The sequence below is a fragment of the Amblyomma mixtum genome, chromosome 2, assembly GCF_055824585.1.
Source record: "Amblyomma mixtum isolate Tamu chromosome 2, ASM5582458v1, whole genome shotgun sequence".
Lineage (NCBI taxonomy): Eukaryota > Metazoa > Arthropoda > Arachnida > Ixodida > Ixodidae > Amblyomma > Amblyomma mixtum.
Genome location: NC_143013.1, coordinates 84,475,167 through 84,499,666, shown reverse-complemented (window position 1 = coordinate 84,499,666; position 24,500 = coordinate 84,475,167). Strand labels below are relative to the sequence as shown.

The window sequence follows — 24,500 nt, the reverse complement described above, 5'->3', positions numbered from 1 at the left end:
GAAATAGTTCAAGCCGTCAGACAATAGAGAGATTGAGCACAGCGCGATCCGCCTCCGCGCGCCGCTAGTGTGCACGCGCGCAGTTGGCTGGTACCTGGCGCCATCTAGTGGCTTCATGGCGGTTAGCGTATACGCAGTGTTTCCCTGCCTGTTGTGCTTCTGCTTCAGCCATCTCTTGAGGAGACCTTTAAGCGCTTCCCAGAGGTGCAACAGGTGGGAGTCCGGCTTGGGCTTGCCATCCTCTTGCTCCACCTCCTTCGTAGTGCAGTTTGAGTCCACGCGTAGCTCCTTGGACCACTCCTCAATGTTTGTAATTTCGCTCAAGCCCCTGAGGGAACCTGACAAGAACACAGCCAAGCTTGCGGACTGGGTGGGAAAGGTCGACCTCCGTTAGGGGGCCATTAATCCCATCCCATTGATCTTTTAGAACAATAAAGTTTCTCCAATCCAATCCATGTTTCCCTGCGGAAGGCGATAGTGCTATGTTAAATCTCTCTATTCATTAGGCAGTTTTAGTACAGCGTAAAGTCTATTAGTGTTTCCACACTCAAAGCTGTAAAGGCACTGCGACGTTGCGGCACTGCAATTTGGTGGACCATGGTTACCACGTCAACCAAGAAATGTGAAACACGTTTAGTAACAAAAGTTTGAAGCTCTGCATTGGCGATGTGAAGGTAGCATTGCTTTTTGTCGAAGGGTGCGCTGTAGCAAGCGTAAACTGCAATAGAATATGATGAACACTCTTGAAAGAAACACTATGCACTTAACCCTTTCAGGCGCTATATACACAATTGTGTAGACATCGAACTCGCAGCTTTTGAAGTGATTTCATTGTTTCAGGTGAATTGAGCTCCCTTCTTGTTGTGATTAAAATGGCTTTTTACGCCATACAGTGAACGCAGTAAAAACCAGTGAGTGAGGTAGCATGTCATCCGCCATTTCTATGCAGACAGATCTTGCCGCCAGTGATAACATCAATTTTTTTCATGATTCCATGTGTGACATACATCTTGAAAACAGAAATTGATTTGGCAATTCTTCGGATGTTTACAAGACAATTCCTGGCATTTCGACGCTGCTATTTGCATCAAATGCGACATTTTGTATGCAATTCTGCACATCATTGTAAATTAATAACCTTTGAGATTATGCACTGGAAAACTAACAAACTATCTTTATTGAGGGCTCAATGTAATATTTAGGCACAAAATCATTTGATTCCGATGGAAACAAAAAATTCCACCTGAAAGGTTTAATATCAAACAACTAATATTTTACTGTAATGTGGTCATGCGGTGGGATACACCGATAATGGTAACATTTCACTGCAATATGGCACTTCAGTTTGTTATGCAATTTTCAATGCCAAATTAAAATTAAATATCCGCTTTTACTTGATATTGCAGTGCTCAATTCGTACAAGAGGCAAGACCTTTTCATTTCCATCATACTCTCGCGACACATTTTGGCCAGTTGTCGATCCCTTTCAGGTGAGCGGTGCTCAGATTTGCATTTTTTTCGCAACCGAAAGTTGCCCACTGGCACCCACTGGCGTTCTGGAGAATGAAGGATGAGGCTAACTGCAGCAAACATAAGCAACTCTAATGCAACATTCAACAAGTGGTGTAGAAGCTCCCTAAGAGCACTAAAATGTCGATAGAGTGGTCGAAACAGTATAGGTGATGTGTGCTTCTCCACTTTTTCACTGTGCATTGTGAAACAGAGCAGTGGACTAACTGGTTTGCTCTTGCAAGACGAAATGAAACGTTGATCATGAAGCAACAGGCATATAATGCTCGTTTTTCTGATATTTGAAATATGGCTAAATAGTAGGGGTGTGCGAATATTTTAGAAATTTTCGAATATATTTCGAATATTATATTTTTAGTATTCGTATTCGATTCGAAATCCAAGTATTCGTGTTCTTTCGAATATTTATTGTGAGCACCGGCGTTCATTTCGGTCCGCAAGCCCTATCGACAAAGACATAACAACATGGCGGCGCCCAGAGCAATGCGCATGGATGAAGGAAAATATTTCCTTCGAATTTTTCCTTCCTCCTAGGGCCATGCCTTAGCTGACTGCGCCGGTGAGCTTTTTTGTGGCTATACCTGCGAAGCTGCTGTAGTCAGAGCTGTGCACGAAGTACCTCGCAATACGTGCTAGGTCAGTGCCAAGTGAGAGGGCATTTTCTGTGGCTGGAGGAGTCGTTCCAACTAGAAGGGAACTACTTCTGCCTGACCATGTGGAGCAGCTAGTTTTCCTTCACGACAACCTTTTATGTTCATCCGAGCAACACGTTTTTGTGCTGATGGCAAACTAGCCTTAATCAATGCTGTGTACTAGCCATCCTCTCTCATATTTCCACTCTTCTGAGAATAATGTTCGAGACTTTGATACTTTTTGTGCAGCCACACACACCTTTTGTGTTCATTTAATGATCGATAGTTGAACTGTGATGTTCTTGGGTGCTCAAATAAATATTTTGTAGTGGTTAAATGTGTCTGTCCTTGATTATTCGATATTCGATTCGATATTCGGAATCAAGTATTCATATTCAATTTGTATTCGAAAAATTTGATATTCGCACACCCCTACTAAATAGCGATGCAGGAGGGTTATGACCTTGTGCCCTATGAACGTGAAAAGGGGGACGTGGGGTAGGAGCTGATGGGATGCTCAGCCTTCTCTGAAAGACAGACCTGAGCATGTTTACATGAGTCTCCAGAATTCCGCCAAAATAGAGCAGGTTGACCACCTTAAGAATTGTTTTAACGACAATAATCCAACATGGTGCAGGAAACTTCTTAACCGCCTTGTTTGCTGCCAATATTTTCTTGTATCAGTTAACGACACACTCATAATCTACTGAACTGCCATGTATCTAAACATTTTCTTTTGGAGTTGACATACTTCCGATCCATTTAATACAAGACACAGCACGTGACCACCTCACAGTACTTTCCAAGGGAGCTTTTTTGTCCCCACACTTGCTATTGTCAAGAAATGGTCACAACCTTGGAAAAAGTCTATGCTTGAAGCACGCAGATGGGCATAATGCAAAATGATTATGGTAAAGTGCTTGTTTTGGTACTGTATCCACAAGTAAGGCCCGAAGGCTTTGAGAGCAGTTGATGTATGAGGCACTAAAGATTAAAGCAAGTGAAACAGCTGTATACGATTACTTAGCACAGTGCACTATTATAGGAGAGCATATGGATGCTAAAGACTCTAAAGCTTAAGCAGTTATGGTTTGGGCAAACACAGCCAGAAACAGGCGATTAGCAATACTAAAATACTGCTTGCTGAGTTCTCTGCAGTTTTCAGTTGAGTAATGAGATACCAGTAGTGCAAAATTCCCAACTCTCAGACGGATGAGTTTATTTATGTGCAACATACAATTTGCTGCTCACAGCTTAAGTAAGAAAGATGTGTAGAAGACATTAAACAGATATTACACTGAACATCGTTAAAAAGCATTCATCAGTAACATGTGTAAATAGTATTGCTTCTTACAGTAAAAACAAGTTTGTACATACTCAAATGAAGCATTATGACTTGCTTAAGCTAGACAAATCAAAGATTCACCTAGCCACCTCAAATAAAGACAGTACTTTAGCCAGTGTAAATATCTCCTGCTGTGCTAAAATTAAAATTTACACAACTACTCCCAATGAACAGCATGACAATATTACAAAAATGAAAGATACATGTGTAAAAACATAATGTACCTAGATTTGGAAATTCCACCCAAGATAAAAAAATAAAAACAAAAGAGAATAAAACTGACGGCATTAAGATGCTAATATCTCAACACTGCATTGGTTAAAGCACCATGGCTAAAAACTGCAACGAAGTAAGTTGTGAAAGACCAAGCAGTCAGTAGCCTTCAGATTTTCACACCATCTTTGCAAGGCTCACTTAGTTTAAAGCTTTCCACAGTTATTTAGACTTACACTGACATCTCAGTGAGCAACTATTTGATCACGCAGCACAGAGAAATATGAGGAGCTAGCATTCACAGCTGCATTTCTCAAGCATTATGTTTTATGTGCTTCTCATAGCACATTAGGCAAAAATTCATACATACTATGCCCTTCTAACAAGAAATCCAGTTTGATACAGAAAGCTGGAACCACCTAAGATCACATATGATTGGTAATTAAGAGTTCACTACTAATTTTCACACATTTCTGCCTCCTGGGGCAAGAACTCGTCAAATGCCCAGTACACTCAACTTTCATATTTACTCAGTTCTACCTTCCATGACAGTTGTGCTAAGCGTTTCCAGCAATAGGGAAGTCAACTTCCACAATGCAATTTCGTTCAAGGGCATGATGTTTCGCATCAGTTGCTGAAGCGATTACGGTAAACACTCAGAAACGTGCACAAGCCTACACTTTTGTGACAGAGGAATATAAGTGAGTGCTCCCATGAGTGTACGACATTAGGTGAATGAAAGAATGAAAAATGCAAGGCCAAATAGCAATTTAATAAACGGTCTTGTATTCATGTAAATACGATGCTTTAACTAACGTGGCCAGATACAGTAAAGGACAGCAAACAAACTAGAACAATAATTCGTAATAACGAAACTAAAGAATGAAAAGTATAGCTTGAAAAAAATGAACTATAATTTCAACAAAAAATCCTTTTTCCATAACAGCGAAATTAAATAACACATTTCTGGTGCAAAGTAGTGTATCTTGAGTAGGCATCAATGAGTGTGATGCCGAGTTTTCAAATATTCAAGCTTCTCGAACAACCTGACATCATTTACGTGGAACTGACGTATTGTGTAGAGTTTTAGCTGCATTAAATTGCTAAAACAAAGATAGTTTGAAAATTAGAAAGCAGGTAACGCAACATATGCCTAGGCACAATACAAGTCGTGCATTAATGATGATAGTCGCCGTGACTATTCGAACAAAACCTTTTTTCTTCCGACAAACACACATATAATTAAAAGAAACCAATAACATAAACCTATCTATAACTTAAACATAACTATTAACCAAACGCTTCTCTGGACATCTTTAGCATATGACTTCACAGAAGCAAGGCAGTCAAAACAGATTGCCACTTTACAACAAGACATGACTTACAAAAGCTCACCAACTGCCATGAGGGCTCTTAACATGCTGCATATACTGCGTCCTTAAAAACTCGTATGTTGCATTGATGATGCCCCAAGACACCAGAGCACGAGTGTAGTTTAGGTGTACGCCATAGAACATTTTACGCAAGGTCTTGCGCTCTGCATATGTCTCCTTGAAAACGGTTAACATGCTAGGGCGTGGAGGACCATACTGCACTTGGATGATCGTCTTAATAACATTAATAGGGTAGAAAACTGTGCTCACAAATGCACCCACCATGGCACCGCTAATGAAGTCACTCAGCGTCCGCTGCCAGAAAACAGCCTTGTCCATCGGCACAAGGCGTCCCATTTCGTCTCTCAGCGTGAAGAACATGAACGTGCTCGGGCCGTTTCGAAGAAGAATGGGCACCAGGCCCCTGTAGTACTCTCTGATGCCGTATGGGGACAGGAATTTAAAAGCCTCAATGGTGTTCTTGAAACGGTGGTGGTGTTCCTTGTCTTGAAGCAGGGCCTGGACCCTTTCCAGAGGAGTGAGTATGGCCTCCGTAGAGCCAGCCATCAGGCCAGCGAGGAACTTCACGGTGAGATCACTCGCCTCGGGCAGATGATGAATCGTAAAACGGCTGTAACCGCTGAACGTGCCAAACATGATGGACACGGAGATGGTCTTTTGCACAAGTGGCGGCAAGCAGCCACGGTAGAGGTGGCGGAAACCTTCACTGCGTAGCTGGTCTAAGGCGTGGTTGGAACGAACACCGTGCAACATCTGTCTAAACATCACTTTGTTCATAGGGAAAGTGCAGATGATGTTGACGAAGGCCGCACCCCAGCCACAGACAAAGGCACACATATCATCATCAGTTGTAGTGATGTGGTGCGTGCCATGACCTTGGTTTTGGAGAGTAACAGACGCCATCTTGGCGCAGATGTCCCAAACGCACACACAGCTTCAAAGCAGGAGGCTGCTATTTTTACACCACAGCAGCTGTAAACGGTCAGCCTGAAAAGAGACACTTGCATCACTGGCCTGCCCTATTGCGAGCAGTGTCCGTCTTCAAGAAACCGCCCGGCAAACGAAACTTTTAAATTGGTTCCACTGCGTTTCAAAGCGCTTTCAGGTACCTTGTGGAGGCCAGCCACTAAAAAAAAATATTAGCAGTGCCACGGTTACGACAACCTTGACCTTCTTCATCAAGGTTAAACAGTAATATCCCACAAGCCACACAAACACAGTGGTTTAATCGCTAACTTACACGTCCAACGTGCTTTTCCTTCGTAAGAAATAGCAGCGGCAGCAAACTCCTTCATGGGTGACAGGTGAGAACGTGTTCAGATAAAATCCGTGCCTCTGCTCTCAAACAGGTTAAACCTCGCGCGATAGCAACATTCTTGGCCCGCTGTAATTAGAAAAACACGAGAAGAAGCTGTTTACACTACGAGCCGCGTCCTTGGCGCAATAACAGCTGCAGGCCACGAGTTTCCCTCCCAAAGCCGCGTCTCACGAGTAGCTTCTGCATTATCTGTGCAGACAGCTCTTCGGTTTCTTGATAGAGATAAAATTAGTGACGCCGCTCAATAAAGCAGAGTAGGCAATGCAACAGCAGGGGCATTACAGCATTGGAGTAATCTAACATAACAGAGCAAAATAAAAAGAGAAGAAAAAAAATCTACAACATGAACGCGCTTTCGATTCAAAACCGCTAATGAACGAAGTATGGATCGGCAGTTGATTTACCATTTGTGCCGGAAGCAGAAGGTGTCTCACGGCGCTGAAATGGCTCACTTCGATGCTGTCGCTTCGTAAACCAACGGCAGCGTTTACTATTAAGAAAACCATCACCTGATTTCAATCACACCACCGTAAAAATACCAGGCGGCAGTCGACGAGCCGCTCCGGCGACCACTGTTGTCTACACGGTGGCAGAAGGAAGAAAACAGCTGCAATAACTCCGTAGTTCAGTCGGTTCTGTACGCACATCTATTTACACAGGAAAACAGCAACAAAAGGCTTTGGGTAAGCTTAACCGAGCACATGCTCTTATGACGATTACACAGAGTTTATATCTGTGAAATTTTTAGGAAGTGCCAGAAGATTGCAGCAACGATATAACAGAACGTCCTTGACATTCTGTGACCTTTTCCGTCGTGATCGCGTAAAGCAACTCCTTTGCTATGCCAAATCTTGCAGGAAACCTCTTTGTCGTGTGCAACTTTGTGCGCATCGCCGCTACAACCGCACACAAAGTCAATCCAGCTCAATCCAATCCACATTAAGTCAAAATTGTCAAAGCGCCAAACATGGAGGAAGGACAACTTTTCCTTCCTCCATGGCGCCAAAGGAATAGTTTTTTGCGGCAGAGTAGCTGCAGGTTAGTAGTAATAATTGTGCCGCAAAGCGTTGTAATGTTTGTTTGTTCATGCTAAAGCCGCCTGCACTTGACTTAACACTTTGTGGCTGGATATGCTACCAGATTTCTCTGAAATGGTTGTAGTCGCGCGCAACTGCTACTAGAGTGATTCTGCCTGCCATTGCCACTACGTGACATCATGTGGAGATCATGAGCCTCGTTTACATGAACCCGACAGCGGCGGGTCGAGTCGGGACCGAGGTGAGCAAGGTCAGCCCAACTCGACGACTACGTGTTTATATGAATTCGATTTTAGCGAGTCGAGACCGGTTCAACAGAAGCGACACGAAGTGTAGAGCCGCAGCAGGAAAGAGCAGTGTCAGCCTCCGATATTGCGACACGACACCGGTGTCTCGCAGGCGCGGCAGCGCAAGCGAAAAACAGTTTCGCATTTATCCTCTCCCCTCCCGCTAACCCGACTCTTCGACTTGACGTTTTTAGAAAAACAGGTCAAGCGAGTTAACCTAGCCCCTGCAGGTTAACTTGACTCGCTCTGCCGCTTATTTACTCGACTCGACAGCGTTTACATGAACCCGACAACTGTTTTTTTTACCCGACAAGCAAACTTGACTCGACTCTATTGAGTTCATGTAAACAGGGCTATGGAGGTGCTAGACCATGGACCTGTTATGCCCCGAAGAAGGACTCTTCGCCGCTAGTCTTCCAATAGCCTGAAAGCCGGACAGCGGTGTTGCAGGTGAAGGCGACGTAAGGCAGGATGGGGTCCCGCATCTTGTGTTCGGTGTCGAAATATATGTCAAGCATGTCTGCGATAGCCTTGTTCAAGCGCTCCGTAAGGCCGTTGGTCTGCAGAGAGAGGGTAGCGTACATGCACAGTCGGCCACCAGTGGCTTGTCTGTTTGTAGTTCAGGATGGCTTCAATCAGTTCTGCCGTGAGCATGGCACCCCTGTCTTTGATGAGCATATCGGGGGCGCCGTGCTGCTGGAGGATGTATTTTGTGTAAAATTTAGTGATCTAAGCTGCTGTACCGTTCGGCAGAGGGCTTTTGCTTTGGCGTATCGAGCCAGATAGTCTGTCGTCACCATTATCCACTTGTTTCCGGACATGGACTTTGGGAAGGGGCCGGGTAGATCCATGCCGATTTGTCGGAAAGGTCTGGTTGGCAGCTGAACTGGTTGTAGATATCCTGCTGGTTTCTTTGGATGTGTGAGGGAGGTGTGGTTCACTTTTCTGATGAGCTCGGGTAAGGCCTGCTACCCAGCTGTACTTTTGATGCTGCTTGCTGCTACACCTCTTCCTGCTTTAAAAGCTGAGGCAAACACGAATGCGTTTTGAAGTGCAGAGGAAAAAGAACTCTTCCTCATTGGAAAGAGGTAATGCTGATATCCGTGCATTGACAGTGCATGTTTTCAATTCCTGCTGTTTGGAGCATCGCCAAAATCACTGTCTAGTAATACACTTCCATGGTTGATGCAGCTTAATTTTTTTAACATGGGGCTTGGGAAATGCATTTGCAGACTAATGATATTACATGTACTTTCAGTTTGCTTTTTGGTAACCACTGTATGAACGAAAAGAGGCTCAAGGTAATCATGTGGATGTCAACTAGGCTCATCATTCAAAATGAGAAACTGATGGGTGCAACATGGCGGTCCATATGCTGTCTAGTTTTCTGCTTTGCTTTCTTCCACGGAAGCACATCTATATAATCAAGCCGCCGCGGTGGCTCAGTGGTTATGGTGCTCGGCTGCTGGCCCGAAAGACGCGGGTTCGATCCCGGCCGCGGCGGTTGAGTTTCTTTGGAGGAGAAATTCGAGGCCTGTGTACTGTGCGATGTCAGTGCACGTTAAAAAACCCCAGGTGTCCTAAATTTCCGGAGCCCTCCACTACGGCGTCTCTCATAGCCTTAGTCGCTTTGGGACGTTAAACCCCATAAACCAAACCAAACCAAACATCTATATAATCTCATAGCTGCAAAGGGCAGAGCCGTTATGTTCAAGGAGCATAGACATCTAACTTTTGGGTGCATGTTTTCTTCTTTGTAATGAGGTGTAAGGCATTATTATACATGGATTGCCATGTGGTACTTTCCTACGGCCTCCAAGTAATTTAGAATCGTATTTCTTTCTTGTGCTGCTTTGGTTTTGGTTTCAACAGCCGACCGATTACTGTGACATCAGTGTGTGGTTAGAGGTCACGTGAGGCATGAAAAACTGCAATATAATCGGTGCTTCTGCATTCTTTGTCATTCTGGCTATTGAGGAAGGCTGGCTTGAGCACTGTAGTGAATTAAAACGATGAAGCAGTGATTATATCGCAGTTTTTCGATGATTCACGTGATTTAAAACCTCTCTTTGACGTCACAGCCATCGTTCAGCTATTGAAACCGAAACAGTATGGCAGAAAAATTCGATTACAAATTACTTAGCGGCCGTAGGCAAGTACCACATGGTGATTGATGCATAGTTGTGTCTTCCGCATCAATGTAGAGGAGAAAACATGCCACCAAAATTTAAGGAACATGAATGTCTCAGGAATCGCTTTGATATATGCTTGGCGAAGGACTGCAAAATGACTGGAACTGTTGCTGTGTTGATAGCTGCCTGTCAGAACTTTCAGTGATAATGGCAGTGCTGGAACTAAGGAAGCATAATCTGTCGACATGTTGACTCGAGCCACCTTGATGCATTCTGGAGCTGATGCATGAAAGTGCTTCATTAAGCCGCCACGGTGGCTCAGTGGTTATGGTTCTCGGGTGCTGACCCGAAAGACGCGGGTTCGATCCTGGCCGCAGTTGCCGAATTTCGATGGAGGCGAAATTTTAGAGGCCGTGCACTGTGCGATGTCAGTGCATGTTAAAGAACCCCAGGTAGTCGAAATTTCTGGAGACCTTCACTACGGCGTCTCTCATAGCCTGAGCCGCTTTGGGACGTTAAACCCCATAAAACCAAACCAAACCAAACCAAACATTGCTGTTAAAATAGAGCTTCAGTCGTGTAATTGCATTTTTGGTCTGGTGCTTCGCTTCTCTTGGATGAAATACTTGGAAAACAGGTCTTTGACCCCACCATCTGTAGAGCAAAATACCTTGTGCCATGGCGCTCTTTTGACAAGCTGCCCTTGTGCCATAAAAATCATCTTACTGCTTTATTTTGACCTTGCAGGAGAGCCATGCTAAAAGTAAGGCCCTCATCATTCCTTTGTTCTTGGGGATCTTCAGAAAACTTATCGCTGAGGCCACTTGACAATTCTTGGGCACCGTTTGAGTTTGTTTTGTTGTTGGAGCTAGAATAGCTGTTTGGTGCTGTCTGAATGAGGCTGTCTTTGGCATTGACATGCGTTATGCAATTTAACCAGCAGAGTCGGCAATGTTTTGTCGTTTCAGAACCTGGTTGCTTTGCTTTGTAGTTGCTGAATGTAGTTCCCGGACATCAATGAGCGTATGAGATGCTGACTCCTGATGGTGTGTCCTAGAAATTTGCAGTGTAAGTATCTTTTTACTGTTCTTGGGACCGAGTGTTTTGAATTATGCACTACTTGTCTTGCACTATGTTAACGGTGCCTTTCGTTGCGAACATATTAATGTGCGTTAGCAGTGGTCCACATGTAGTTCTTTAACCTTTGTGGGGTTTAATGTCCCAAACAACTCTGGGCACCGTAGTGAAGGGCTCCGGAAATTTCGACCGCTTGGGGTTCTTTAACCCCAAGAAATTTCCGGTGCCCTTCACTACGGCGCATCTCATAGCCTGAGTCGCTTTGGGATGTTAAACCCCACAAATCATCATCACCATTCATTTATTCTCTAAACAAGACGAACAACAGCTGTGTTGACTCATCTTGTGCTCAACACTTCTTAACTGGAGACCTGAATCAACAGTCATGGACGGAAATTCTGACAAAGTGTGTTTTTGGATTTAATTCCATAACAGGAAATGGTGCCTGATATGGGGGAGGTCGCTGAACTGCATGATGCATTCTTGGCTGCTGGATTACAATGTATTATAGTCTGTAATATCACTGACTGCAGAGTTGCTGATTGCGTGAGGATTTGTAAGAGCCCATTGCTTTTAAATTGTGTTGTGTGTCATGCAGTCACCATATAAGCTCCTGTGATTCATCTACATGAGGATTTGGGTGAATGGGTTATGTTGTTCCCTTTGTTCATCTTGACAGCTTGTTTGCACTTCTATAATAGTATTGTGAAAAAGAACACAGAAACGGGTGCTTTCTTTACTTTCTTTTCTCCAACCACAACATCCTTCTGAGCTGTATGCTTCCTTGGGTTATATGATGTAAGCGATGACACTTCATGTCATCCTGGGAGGCTGCGTTTTGACGAAATTTAGCGAAACATCTGCAATATGTGGCCATGCTTTGCTTAGCTTCTTGTCTGAGCATTTGCCCACCTTCATAACATTATTACTGTTATCTTTGCCAGCTTTCAGCCAAGACATTGCATTACATTTAGTAGAAACAGTGGGTAGACATATCTGCCTATGCTTTGTTTCAACAGCATTATGGCAGCAGCATTATGATTCGTTAAGAAGATGCACATTTGTGCGAAAGACAAAGATAAACCTGCGCTTATGTGGCATTGCCATCGTTGCATGTCTCTATGCTCAATCTGGCTGACCTCGGACTGTTTTGGCCGCTGCTTGCGTCATCCCAGCTCCTTTAAATAAGCCCCCGTCTTACATTTGGTGGATGTGTCGGATAACAGCCCTGGAACTCCGCAGCCATACTCTACGGGCACATCCGATGCCTGAGGACGTTCAACATCAAGCTGTGCAAGTGGGCCCTGCTGTTGTCTGTGCCGCTTTCTTCACCAACGGGACCTGGTCATCTTCAGTGGGACCGATGAGCATGGTGGGGAAGACTGGCTCGCATCTTATGAACGGGTGAGCCTCTATAACAAGTGGGATGATGCGACCAGATTCAATAACGTTACCTTTTATCTTACCAGCGTTGCTAACGTGTGGTATCGGAACCACGAGGTGACATCCGTACTTGGTCTGCCTTCAAGACAAATTTCTCAAAAGTCTTTGGTCGTCGGGCACTCGGGAAGCTCCGCGCCGAACAACGGTTACGCTTGCAGCATGTAGGCGAAAGCTTTAAAAGCTACATTGAGGAGGTCATCAACTTATGCAAACGTGTAAACCTCCACATGTTGGAAACTGACAAGATAAAACACATCTTTAAGGGCGCTGACGATGACGCCTTTCGGATGCTGTTGGCACAGGAGTTGTGCACAGTTGCTGAAGAGCAACTGTGCAGAGCTTTGAGGAGCTTTGAGGAGCCGCAAGCAGTGGATGTTGAGAGAGAGAGAGAAAGGAATTTTAATGAGAGGAAAAGGTGGAGAGGTCAGTGGTGGATGTTGACTCGTCAGCACCCTAGGAAGGTTGAGTTGCTTGCTGGGCTTATGCCTGCAGCTGACACTTCCTCGCTGCTGCAAGAGATAAAAGACTTTGTTCACAAAGAATGAACTCTGTGTGTTTATATTCCACAAACTTTCTATCATAATGGCCCCAACCTTGTTTGGTAAATTGTGCAAGCACGTCGCAAAACTACTGGAAAATAGCATGTTCATCATTCCAAAAGTGCGTCAGCTTGTTTTCTTTGCAGGGTATTTTCATTTTGAAGCATACAATGGGCAAAAGAATGAGGAAAGGAAAAGAATGTGCCACTGTGTCCAGTTTTCCTAACTTTCTTCCACTTCTTGTCTGTTTTTGCTTCAACAGCTCTGCAAACAATGATTGTCTGCTGGTATGTTCTGATCAGATGTGTTCCTGACTTGCTCAATGAATCAAATAGTGCAGGCTAAAAATTATTCAATGCAATTAGAATATATTCTCATGTTCATTTTAGCAGAAAAAAGGAAATGAAGAATAATGGTTTGGGTTAAAAGAAGACTGAAATTTCGGTTTCTACACGGAACCCTTGTTCACTGCTGTTTTTTACTGATGTCTTTGAACTGTTTTCAAAGGATTGGTTTGAAGAAACATAGTTTCCTTCAATAAGTGTTCCAAAAACAATGTCCACTTTGACTCCACACAGCATGCTGCTGCAATGGTTTGTAGTACACGTAGTAGTACGTTTGTGTGGTGTTACCATAAATGCTCCTACATGACCTTTAAGATCTGATAATGAGGCTTGGCCAAGTCAGCTTTAGAAAACCCTGCTGCAGCACCTGATCTCACATGTCTGATATGACGCTTGAGCCTCTCATCTGCCAAGATGTTGTGCTAGGTTATTCTCCGGAATCATTGATGGCGAGTTAATTTTTCTGTACAAATGACATGACAGAGCTAAATGACAATAGTGGAGGTCATCTCTGTGTCTTTTCACATAATAGCTATAACTCTGTGAGTTGTAGTGCTGTACCACAGTGCTGCTGCTAGCACTTCACTGTTTTCGTTTGCATACCTAAGGTAGTGAATGTTACCTATTAGCAAGAAGTATTTGTATGCATATTTGGCCAGTACTTGTTTCGATGCTTTCATTATTCGATGCGAATTTGATTTGGTTATCAATGATGCCATTCGTATTTGATTAAGCTTTGAAAACGTGTTATTTGCACACCTGTATTGGAAGCTGTTCGCTGTTTCTGCGTTGCTTGAAAAAGGATAGAAATGTAGATTTAATTTGTTTACAGTTTCATAGGAAAGCAGTATTAAGGCAAAAGCCTTTAATGCCTCATTGTTGTCCACAGAAGGTTGTCTACAGAAGGTTGTCAGCTGAGGTGTCACGCTTTTCTAGTCTGACCAGAACAAAAATCTTTGTGTACGATGGGATTCGAACCACGATCCTTCCATTCCGGAGCGGAGCATGCTAATGGCTACGCTACTTCCTGGCAACGCATATATAGTTCTTGTCTAGGACAGTGTTTGTAGAAAGGCGTCGAATCAGACGGATGCCTCCCAAATGCCCTCCAGCATCTCCAGCATTTAAGATTCACAAACAATTGTGTACTACTTAATTAACATCATAACCGCACATCAGTGACACAAGCAGCAACGCCGCGCTAAACGCTTTTGCCTCACCACACTTTAGGTCAACAAAGTGGCCGCCGGAATTTTTGGTTTAGTATCTTTGGCTTTTTCTCTACTTGTGCTTTCTGCTCTGCTTCTCTGGTGTGTCCTGAAGAAACATGGATTTGACACTGGCTGTGTCTAAATAGAAGCAGAGTGTTGAAGGACTCTGATGGAAGTAACAAAATGTGAAGTATATGCACTGTGTTTCATTGAGTGATCAACTGACTTTGGTCTTGGTGATCACTTTTTCTCAGGTGGCCAGCAAGCATACATCCACCCGCTGACCATGGTGTGTACATCTCTATTCCCTCTACATCAGGCAAGTAGCGTTGCTGAACATGCTTATTTGCTTTGAGCTCCACCACTGGAGCGAATGGCATTAGTGGCGACCTTGCACCACCAGGGTTGTCATTTGACTCCTCTTGCTGCTGAATTTCTGAATTTTAAAAGACAGATCACGTTATTCTATGTATTTTTCCGTCACGAGTTCCTGCTTTGCCCATTATATAATCATTTGTCGTCTAGTGGCAGTGACAAATCAATTATGCTTGTCGGGGTGTTTTATTAGTGCCTCAATGCTGGACGTATGCAGCTGAGCTCAGTGCAAGCTCCGATTTCAATCCGAAAGATGGGAACCTGCAAGAAACATGGCTCTTTATGCTGAGGATGGGCAAAAAAGTGAGTTCGTTCTGTCGTGTGTGCAGCAGTCATTTCAGGGAGGTAGATTACGTTCATGTAATTGCTGTTAGACTGCTTACAAAGTAGCAGCCAATGCCGGAAGGGTAGACTGAGACATACCTCCACAGTTTAAGCATTTAAAGATTGCTCTGTGTAGTCCAAAACCTGGTACCATTCCAGGTGTACTACTTGCCTACTCAAAAATGGTTCAAGTGAGAAGTTGAATGGTGCCGCGTCTGCGGGCACAAACTGAAATCAGCTGGCCCGCATTTGATTTATGCTGCATTGGTGTGCTGGCTCAGTGGTTATGGTGCTCGGCTGCTGGCCCGAAAGACGCAGGTTCGATTCCGGCCGCGGCGGCCGAATTTCGATGGAGGCGAAGTTCTAGAGGCCCGTGTACTGTGCGATGTCAGTGCACGTTAAAGAACTCCAGGTGGTCGAAATTTCCGGAGCCCTTCACTACGGCATCCCTCATAGCCTGTGTCCTTTGGGACGTTAAACCCCAACAAACCAAAGAAACCAAGCATTGATGTGCTGACCTGGTGTTCTTCACAGGTCCGCACTTGCCAAGTATAAATTCTCTTTTCAGCGGGATTTAGTGACCTAGTGACCACTCCCCTCTGACTATTGGCATAGCAGCTTGAATGTTGTCCAGAAAAAATGAAAATACAAGCATTTGACGTTCACTTCAACCAACATTTTTCAATAAATCATGGACCTGGAGTAGCTCTTTTTTTAAATGCTTATGTGGTTTCGTTTTGCAGAATTTTTGTCATATAATAGATATGTCTTGGAGTTTTGCTAATCTGCAAGGCTGTAGTAACTAGTAAAGTTGAATTGCATGAAACAAACTCATCGTGTTCGTTTTTTGTGTCCTAGAAAATCTTTTAGGGAGAACTTGCTATCTAGGATTAACCCAAGTGCAACGATACGGCTAGAAATAAACGCCATACAGCTGTCTGAGAAACTTTGCGTTTGAAGAAAAAATCTTCCTGGTATAGCTGCCTATAATCAAATCTACTTCACCTTGGTTTGAATCTCTTAAACTGATTGGATTTGATGAGCATTAAGCAGTAATAGAGATTTTTGGTGGCTTCTTTTCTGTACGAATTTTGAAATTGTGTTGCTTGATGCTATTATACATAAGTAAGTTACTTATAAAAGTTTTGTTTCTCTCTGCAGGAAGCATTGTGCTGGGTCCGTGGAAACCACTTGGTATGTATTCCATTCAGTTACTCTGGGCCTTTAAATTAAAGGTGCACTGAAGAGGAACCTGAACTTGTCTTTTTGCCACGGGAACTCGACCTACACGTTCCGAGCTTTCTTAGAAACTTCGATTTATTGTCCTGTGTGTCCGATTTCCCTAATTAAATCGAATTAACAACCGGCTCCCGCCTTTTTTTTTTTAATTCTCCCCCGTACAGTGGGCGGAGTCAACCAACGCGTAGAGTGCCTTTCACCCAGTCCCGTGGTGGCTTGCCGCTCTGCCATCGGCGGAGTAATACGTAGTAATCCGTAGAAGCAAATAGTCCGCGCGTATTTTTATTTCTTCGGGCTTATTTTGCAGCTATATTATCTGCAAATGAAACTATTTATTCATGGAAACCTAGAAAACAAAATAAAGCGAAAGCAAAGCCTCCGCGGAGCTGGCTGAAAGGCACTTCACGCGTTGGTCAACTCTGCCCACTGTACGGGGAGAATTAAAAAAATAAAGGAGGGAGCCGGACGTTAATTCGATTTAATTAGGGAAATCGGCCACACAGGGCAATAAGTCACGGTTTCTAAGAATGCTAGGAACGTGTAGATCGAGTTCCCGCGGCAAAAAGACAAGTTCAGAATCCTCTTCAGTGCACCTTTAAGTGTGGCAGGGCTGTTTGCATGTGAGCGCAAACATGAGTCGTCAAATTGGCTACTTTAGCTCCTCAGGAATTTACTTGAGCACTTCGGAAGCCGCAAACTTGCTTAAGGACCCACTGTTTTTTTGTGTTGCCTTTTTCAAGGCTGCAGGTTTTATTTCCGTTCATTATGGGTGCATAACATTAGTTGCGAATTCAGAACTGCTGTCATAAAACTATTTCTGCTTGTCCAGGAAACTTGGGCAATGGATATGTGTTACTTAAGTCTCCACCATAGTGGTTGTAGCCTACTGTGTTGCTGTGAAATGTAGACAACATGCAATAAAATATTTCATTAGGTGTAATGCCACCACGGTGCCTCAGTGGTTACGGCGCTCAGCTGCTGACCTGAGAGATGCCGGCCGCGGCGGTCGAATTTCGATGCAGGAGAAATTCTAGAGGCCTGTGTACTGTGCGATGTGAGTGCTTGCTAAAGAACCCCAGGTGGTCGAAATTATCTGGAGCCCTTCACTACGGCGTCCCTCATAACCCGAGTCGCTTTGGCATATTAGACCCCCATAAACCGTAAACCATTAAATGCAAAAAACTGTGTTGGAAGAAGTCTGAATTTAAGTGAAATATTAAATTGGACTTTCTTTGGGAAGATGGACTTTCTTTGTTCTTTGGTCACGGTTATAAGTTGACCCTGTGCGGTCATGATTATAAACTTTGTGAGTTGCCTCCCCCCCCCGCTTCCTATAAATAGTTTCAGACAGTACTATTTCCGGAAAAGGTTGATGTAGTTTCAATAACCATGGCACATGCCCAGATTTCTCCACAAGCAAGCTTTGCCAATTGTGTCACAGCTCACTTCACTGCTGACCCTTTTGTAATCAGACTTGTGCAGGTCATTATTGAGGACCAGTAGTATGTAGTTTTTAATGCTGAAAATCTGTGAGATATCAAGGAAAGATGATCTTTAGGTTGATTCAGTGTGATCATCATTCTGCTGTGTTTAAATATTTCTAAATGCTTGTTGATATCCACGGTGCAAGAATACTGAGGTGTTGACACTGCGCCCGCTCGAGCGTCCAGATTATGTTCGGCCTCGGCGGGGCGGGCCTTGCAGTTCGGCTGCAAGCCGACAGATGGCGCCGATGTCAGCGGGCCCAGTTGAGCGCTGCTGGCGCCTTGAGGTTCCGCTGCTCCAGCTCGATTCTCGCTATGGTGGCGTGAACTGAATTCAAAAGTGTAAGGAAATTCCTTGCTTGAAATTAAAATCAGTAGTGTGCCAGTCTCAAAACTTTGTATGAAATTATCTTGGGTAAAGCAGTTAATGACATGGACTCAGTCGAGCAGCACTCGAAGCCCATTCATGTTTCGCTTCCTCGCTCAGTTGGTGTTTCATTTGATCTACTCATAGATCTAAGCATAATAAATGTAAGTCGGGGTCCTGGTACCATTTTCCACTCGCAATGGTAGAAAATTGCCGCACCGGAAATTTTTTTTGCTTCACTCTTATCGGCCGCCGCGGTGGCTCAGTAATTATGGTGCTCGGCTGCTGACCGGAAAGACACGGGTTCGATCCCGGCCGCGGCAGTCGAATTTCTGTGGAGGCGAAATTCTAGAGGCTCGTGTACTGTGCGATGTCAGTGCACGTTAGAACGATCATAATTTTTATTAAGCTCCTTTCTACAGGAGGCTAAATGGCTCTTGGAGGACTCAAGTGTGCAGGGGTCAGCGTTCAGCTAAGTACGCTTTCGAAACTCACAATGAGGTGAAAAAATATGAGGAAATCACCATCTTAGGTGTTTGGACTGTCCTGTACTCCCACAATTTAAAAACAATAAAAAATTTCAGAACTTTATTAGACACCATATGCCCAGTGCAAACAAAAAATGCAGTAACTGGGTGAATGTTCAAGATATAATCAGTGTCACTGCGCTATAACAGCAGTTTTAGATGTAACCTAAACAGCAAATGTAGCAAAAAAATGGGGCATATTGGAACATATTAATGACAATTCTAGATGAAAGGAATTTTCTGGGTGGCTTCTGAGGTGGCTTTCTAGGTCCCTCTGACAGCGTGAGATATTTGGGACAGTTCAGAAATAAGGCAGGAATTGCATCTGTGGAAAGCACGGGCCTCTTTTCCGTGTCAAGTAGCACTCTTCCATCGAGCTCCGCGTAATATGCCCGGGATATCGCGTCCTCTGCAAAATGCTTGGCGCACACATGGTCAGTGGGCATTAATGTCCGATCTGTCCTAGGAATCGCACGGCGCCGCTTCTCCGAACGAACATTGTCGGAAGGATCTTTGAATAATGGCACACGCTACGCACAAGTCCGGTAGCCCGAATTGCTGTTGGGCACGAAGCACTTTCTTCCCATTGCACAGCACTCGCCAGATGTGGGCTACTCTGCCGACGATAGCCAAACATATGGTCTTGTTGAAAAATAAAAGAACGCGTTTAAAACAGCACAGCAGTGCAGCCGCACCCTCAGAAATGTGGCAGAAACACTTGCGCAGCGCCGCGTCACCCCTCCCCATAGAGTTTCTTACTATTACCTAGAGGGAAAGCTGGCAGCCCGTCTATGGGAGTTTGCATGGCGACCCCTCGAGACCACTTCAGCCACCATGGGCGCTCAAAGCTTCATGGGGCGGTGAGCTACTTGTTGCGGAACTGCAACTTTTGGCCAAAAAATAATCAAGAAATAAAGCTGTTTGATAACTACAAACGTCCTAACATTGAAAATCTTGTCTAATGATTGCAACAAACGAGCATAAAAGCGTTTAAATGCAAAGTTTGCGCAAAATAAGAGACGACTCGCTCTCCTATTGGCCTAGTATTGAACACTACAAAAACTAATATTTCGTAATTAACAAGCACTTTTTTAAAAGAAAATATGTTTTCAAAAAAAATGTTGTTGCTTAGTTACTTCAAGAAGTTTTTTAATGGCATTTCGGAAAAATGAAACCTTTTATTGGCGTCGTGTGTTGTCGCGTTTTCACTACTATGGGTTTTGCACACTGCGTTCGCTCGAAAGTCGTCTGCGCACACACGAACAGCGTTTTCGGAATGAAACGTCTTAGTAGTGCCACTCCGTGCTCCCCAAAAACTACGACTGTCTCGCAACAAGTAGCTCACCGCCCCATGATGCTTTGAGCGTCCATGGTGGCTGAAGTGCAGCGCCGCCAGCTTTCCCTCTAGGTAATAGTAAGAAACTCTATGCTCTGGACCAAGCCGCCAAGCGTGGGCCCGTAGGGTGCCTCGATGCCAGCGCCGCTTTTCAGGGTGGGGACAGCCTTTGTACCACCCTGCGCCGCCTCTCGGCGCCATGTTGGTTCTTTCCCGCCGGCCGTCGACCTGAGCAGACGTGCGTGCGTGCGGTCCGTTTCACTGTCCTCGTGGCGTTGTGGGGCGATAGCTCGCGTTTTGTGTAGCGCCTTGTGAAGTGCGTGCTTGTTAACAAAACATGATTGGCTGTTGTGTCCCTCTGTGCACTGCATCGAGCGCGAAAGGGCAACAGGTATTTCGTTTCCCCCGCGACTCTGAACGAAGGAAGAAATGGGCAGCGCAAGTAAAACGTGACAACTGGGCACCGACGGACACAACGAAAATATGCGAGGTAAGGTAGATGATTTTGTGACACAGCGTTAAGATTGCGTCCCTTTCTATTCATTTTCATAAAGAAGCAGAATGTAATCTTGGCGTGCCTTTTGTAGTAATAAGGCGGCAGTATGGTGTGATCGGTTTGACTTGTTACAACGGCGAGCTTTTTTTTTCTAGCTAGAAGTGTCGGGGAACTTGAGAGCTTGTTTCTTTGATGAGTTTGTTTGTTGGTTTGTAAAGGCATTAGTAGTTTATTTGTTCGACACGGGTGTGCGTGAAGCAAGTGCATTACGATTCTATTCTGCTTGCCGGCTCGTCGTTCAGTGATATACTGTGGTTGGTTTTTCATTGTTACAGCTCCACTTCGATCAGGATCAATTTGAATTGAATCGTCAGGATGGACGACGGCTGCTCAAGTGGAATGCCTTGCCTACTCTCTTCGATTTCAGGCGTACGTAAATCTGAATATTTTTTAAACTTTTGACGTGTGAAATTTCTAAACGGTGCAGTCATATTTCATGTGCTTGTTCCTTTCTTCTCTTATCAATTCTTGAATGCAGTACATGGCTCGTGTGCAAATTTATTGCTTTTGTTTTCCCCCGACTGCACTCGTTTAAGGCTTCTTTGAGCATGTAATGTGCATATTTAACAAGCAAAAGACGTTTAACCCTTTCGCTGTCGGGTGTTTCTGCCCGTGACGCACCCCCAGTGTCGCACACTTCCGGGATGATGGTCCCGCCGTTTCAACGTCAGAATCTGAAGATGCGGCACTCGCCTCTTCCTCGGATGAGACGCTGTCAGAGTCCGAATCCGAGCTCGGCTCGTATTTAGAATCTGAAGAGCCACCGTTCCAATGCGCAGAGGAAGGTCCCGCGCGGTCAGCTATATCCGAAAGTAACTGCGCGCAGCGGGGGTGTGCTTTCAGTGGCCCGCTAAACGGAGAGAAATGGGACGCTGTGTAATAAAGATGACAGAGGGAGATGGAAAAAGGCTAAAACAAAGTTGAGGGGCTTTGCTTTTGCTGCTGCCAGCCTCAAGCGAGGGTGCGACCAGAGAGCGAAAGCAGCGATCGAGTCATGTGTCAGTCTCTTTGACTCTGGGAGTGGCAACGGCGCGCGCCCTTGAACTTGAAGCGCCTAGCTCACACGAAGACAGAAGAAAAATAAAAACCTGCAAAACAGCGGCAGATGGCAGAACAACCCTTGGACCCATAACCACACGCGCGCGTCATGACAGCAAAGAGGGAGGGGTGGGATGGCAGTCGCTCCGTACTCTTCAATACACGTACCAAAACAGTAAGGGGCGAAAATACGAACTTGAAGAAAGATTCAACAGATGGCGCAGCTAGTCCAAGAGCGTCAGCTTTGCGCTCAAGCGCGAAATTTTGAACGCACGATAGAGAACGTACCGGTACGTCAGTGACACTGTGGGGGGGAAGCGCGAAAACGTACCGGTACGTCCGTGACAGTGAAAGGGTTAAGAAGACTTACAAGCTAGTTGAGCAGTGCAAACGTATATTCATTTTGTTTTTAAGTATTTGTTGCTCTAATTGTTAGCAGGCTTTTTTCTCAAAGTTGCTGTCTTTTTTTTTCACCATGAATTTATATGTCCTGAGACTGCACAAACTGCGTACAAGCTTTGAAGCTTGGGCTAGGTTGTTTTTAGACATGTTTGATAATGCATAGGTGGTTTGGTTTGGTAATGGGCTTTAACATTCCAAAGTGACTCTGGCTGTAAGAGACATAGATACTTATGATCAGTATATTATGTTTTGTCAGCTTCCCCAGGAGCAAAACCATATCGAGGCAAAATGAAATGCCCTGCGTTGTATTGCATGCTTTGAGAGATGAAACTTCATTGCAGAGATCTGATACATCTTTGCGGAAAGAAATGTTTCTTCGTAGCATGCTAATGCAGAAGTCTGCTCAAGCATTTGCTGCATAGCAGCTTGAAAGCAACTTTGTTAAGCAACAAAAAGCAATAAAGCGCTGGTGTTTGTCCTTCTCTTGTGTCGTCTTTCATTGCGCTGTTTTTCCAATTCGTAAAACTTTATATGGACATTAAAAATAACATTTTCTTTGTGCGCGGACAAATGGTTAGCGACATCGCCATTTGTATACCTAATATTTACATTTCAGAGAAGTTTCCAGCTCACTCTAATATTTTTGTCGCATTTTCATGATTTTTATTATTTTTAATTTTTCCAGCTCGGCCCAGCCATAGAAAGCCTCCATGTCCACGGACACTGCCAACAGCCCCTGTCATCGAACAGAGTCCACCTCTTCCACAAGGGGATTGTGAGGAAAGTAATGACTCCTCCGACATTACTGAGCACAACAAGAATGTGAAACAATCCAGTGATATCTTTTCTCTGCAACCAAGCGGATTCTTACGATGTCATCTTCGCCACGCCCCACAACAGGTAAAATTACTAGCATATAAATCTCTTGTCAGGTCAAAGTTAGATTACGCATCACCAGTTTGGAACCCTCATCAAGTTTACCTTATCAATGCGCTCGAGTCACTTCAAAACAGAGCAGCCAGATTCATTCATTCCTCCTATTCGTACGATATCAGTGTAACATCTTTAAAAGCGGAATCCAGTTTAGCGCCCCTTTCACTTCGTCGTCGTATTTCTAGCCTCTGCCTTTACCATAAATTTTTTCATAGTTCGCTGCGCTGCGCTCCCTACATTGCCCCGCCAGCCGGCATATCCCACCACATTCGTCATCCTTTCCAAGTGTTTCGCCCCCGTGCCCGTACTGTTACCTGTGCCGCTTCTTTTTTTCACCATGTTTCTGTAGACTGGAACGACCTCTCCAATGACATCGCTACCATCTCATGCCCATCCACATTCGCCGAAGCTGTTACCAACCATATTTCAACATAACACTTGTTCATTTGACTGTTTGTACCCACCCCTTATGTAATACCCCCAGTGGGTCTTTAAGGTATTAAAATGAAATGAAATGAAATGAAATGAAAGTTGATTAAGAAGTTGCAGGACTTGCAAAAAAAGAATACTGCACTCAGTGAGCGGCTGTTACGTTCCAGAAAGAAACTAAAGAAAGAGGCAAAACAAAAAAAGCGTCTTCAAGATAACATGTCTGCTTTGACTTCCAATCTGAAGTTTCTCAATGAAGACCAGAAGTCTGCCTTGCACAAAAGAAACAGAAAGGGATGCGTGTGGAGTGCCGAGACTGTGAAAAAGGCTCTCCAGCTTAAGTTTGCCTGCGGCTCAACGGGCTGTGATGTGTTGTTAGAGCAGGGAAACCCTTTGCCCTCTAGAAGAACTCTTTGTAGGCGTCTTCAACATCTCTCATTCCAGCCTAGTGTCCTTAACCCTTTGAGGGTCGAATTATTTTGAAGAAAACTTTCCCAGGTGGTCAAATTACTTTATTGCGGATCTTGAATCTACAAAATGTATATAATCGAGAATAAACAGTAAAAAAAAAAAATTAGGAACAGTACTTTGGTGACAGCATCACTCACAACTGGAAAATGTTCATTAGAATAGAATAGCAACGGTGATAAGCAAGCTAAGAGCAGCAGCAATAAAGATAGAAATCAACTTTCGCCGCCTCTGCAAAACAGTGCCCACAAAGAGAAAACACGTTTCGTGCGACTCCGTTGCGATCCCGCGGCGAATCAAAACCGCGTAGGCGCGTTGCCACAGAGGGCGAGAATACCTCGCGAGCAACGGTGATAAGCAAGCTAAGAGTAGCGCCAATAAAGATAGAAATCAACTTCGGCAGCCCCTGCAAGATAGTGCTGACAAAAAGAAAACTCAAATTTCGCGCGACTCCGTTGCGATCACACGGCGAAACCAAAACTACAAAAGGGGTGTTGCCGCAGTCTGTGCCGCCGCGCTA

The 24,500-nt window shown here is 44.4% G+C and overlaps 2 protein-coding genes across 8 annotated transcripts in view; one reads left to right on the top strand and one right to left on the bottom strand.

Annotated features, from left to right (window-relative positions):
* Positions 1 to 3,346: 3,346 nt before the first annotated feature.
* On the bottom strand, positions 3,347 to 7,312 carry LOC149359969 (mitochondrial nicotinamide adenine dinucleotide transporter SLC25A51). Its single transcript, XM_089572066.1, has 2 exons — positions 6,837 to 7,312; positions 3,347 to 6,101 (listed from the first exon to the last, which is right to left on the bottom strand). Exon 2 carries the CDS (start codon positions 6,015 to 6,017, stop codon positions 5,112 to 5,114), a length of 906 nt encoding a protein of 301 aa, XP_089428192.1. The 5' UTR covers positions 6,018 to 6,101; positions 6,837 to 7,312; the 3' UTR covers positions 3,347 to 5,111.
* A 44-nt stretch (positions 7,313 to 7,356) lies between these two features.
* LOC149359968 (52 kDa repressor of the inhibitor of the protein kinase-like) overlaps positions 7,357 to 24,500 on the top strand; it is a 32,713-nt gene continuing 15,569 nt past the window's right edge. For 4 of the 7 annotated variants that reach the window (XM_089572073.1, XM_089572072.1, XM_089572071.1 and 1 more), the window contains exons 1-5: positions 7,357 to 8,206; positions 10,880 to 10,956; positions 12,192 to 12,369; positions 14,757 to 14,821; positions 16,363 to 16,395. In XM_089572073.1, coding sequence (XP_089428199.1) covers positions 10,932 to 10,956; positions 12,192 to 12,369; positions 14,757 to 14,821; positions 16,363 to 16,395 — 301 coding nt within the window. In that variant the 5' untranslated portion in view covers positions 7,357 to 8,206; positions 10,880 to 10,931. Of the gene's footprint in view, positions 8,207 to 10,879; positions 10,957 to 12,191; positions 12,370 to 14,756; positions 14,822 to 16,362; positions 16,396 to 19,728; positions 20,645 to 20,985; positions 21,080 to 22,835; positions 23,051 to 24,500 lie in introns of those variants that run through there. The other 3 variants (XM_089572068.1, XM_089572069.1, XM_089572070.1) reach the window with 2 other exon arrangements.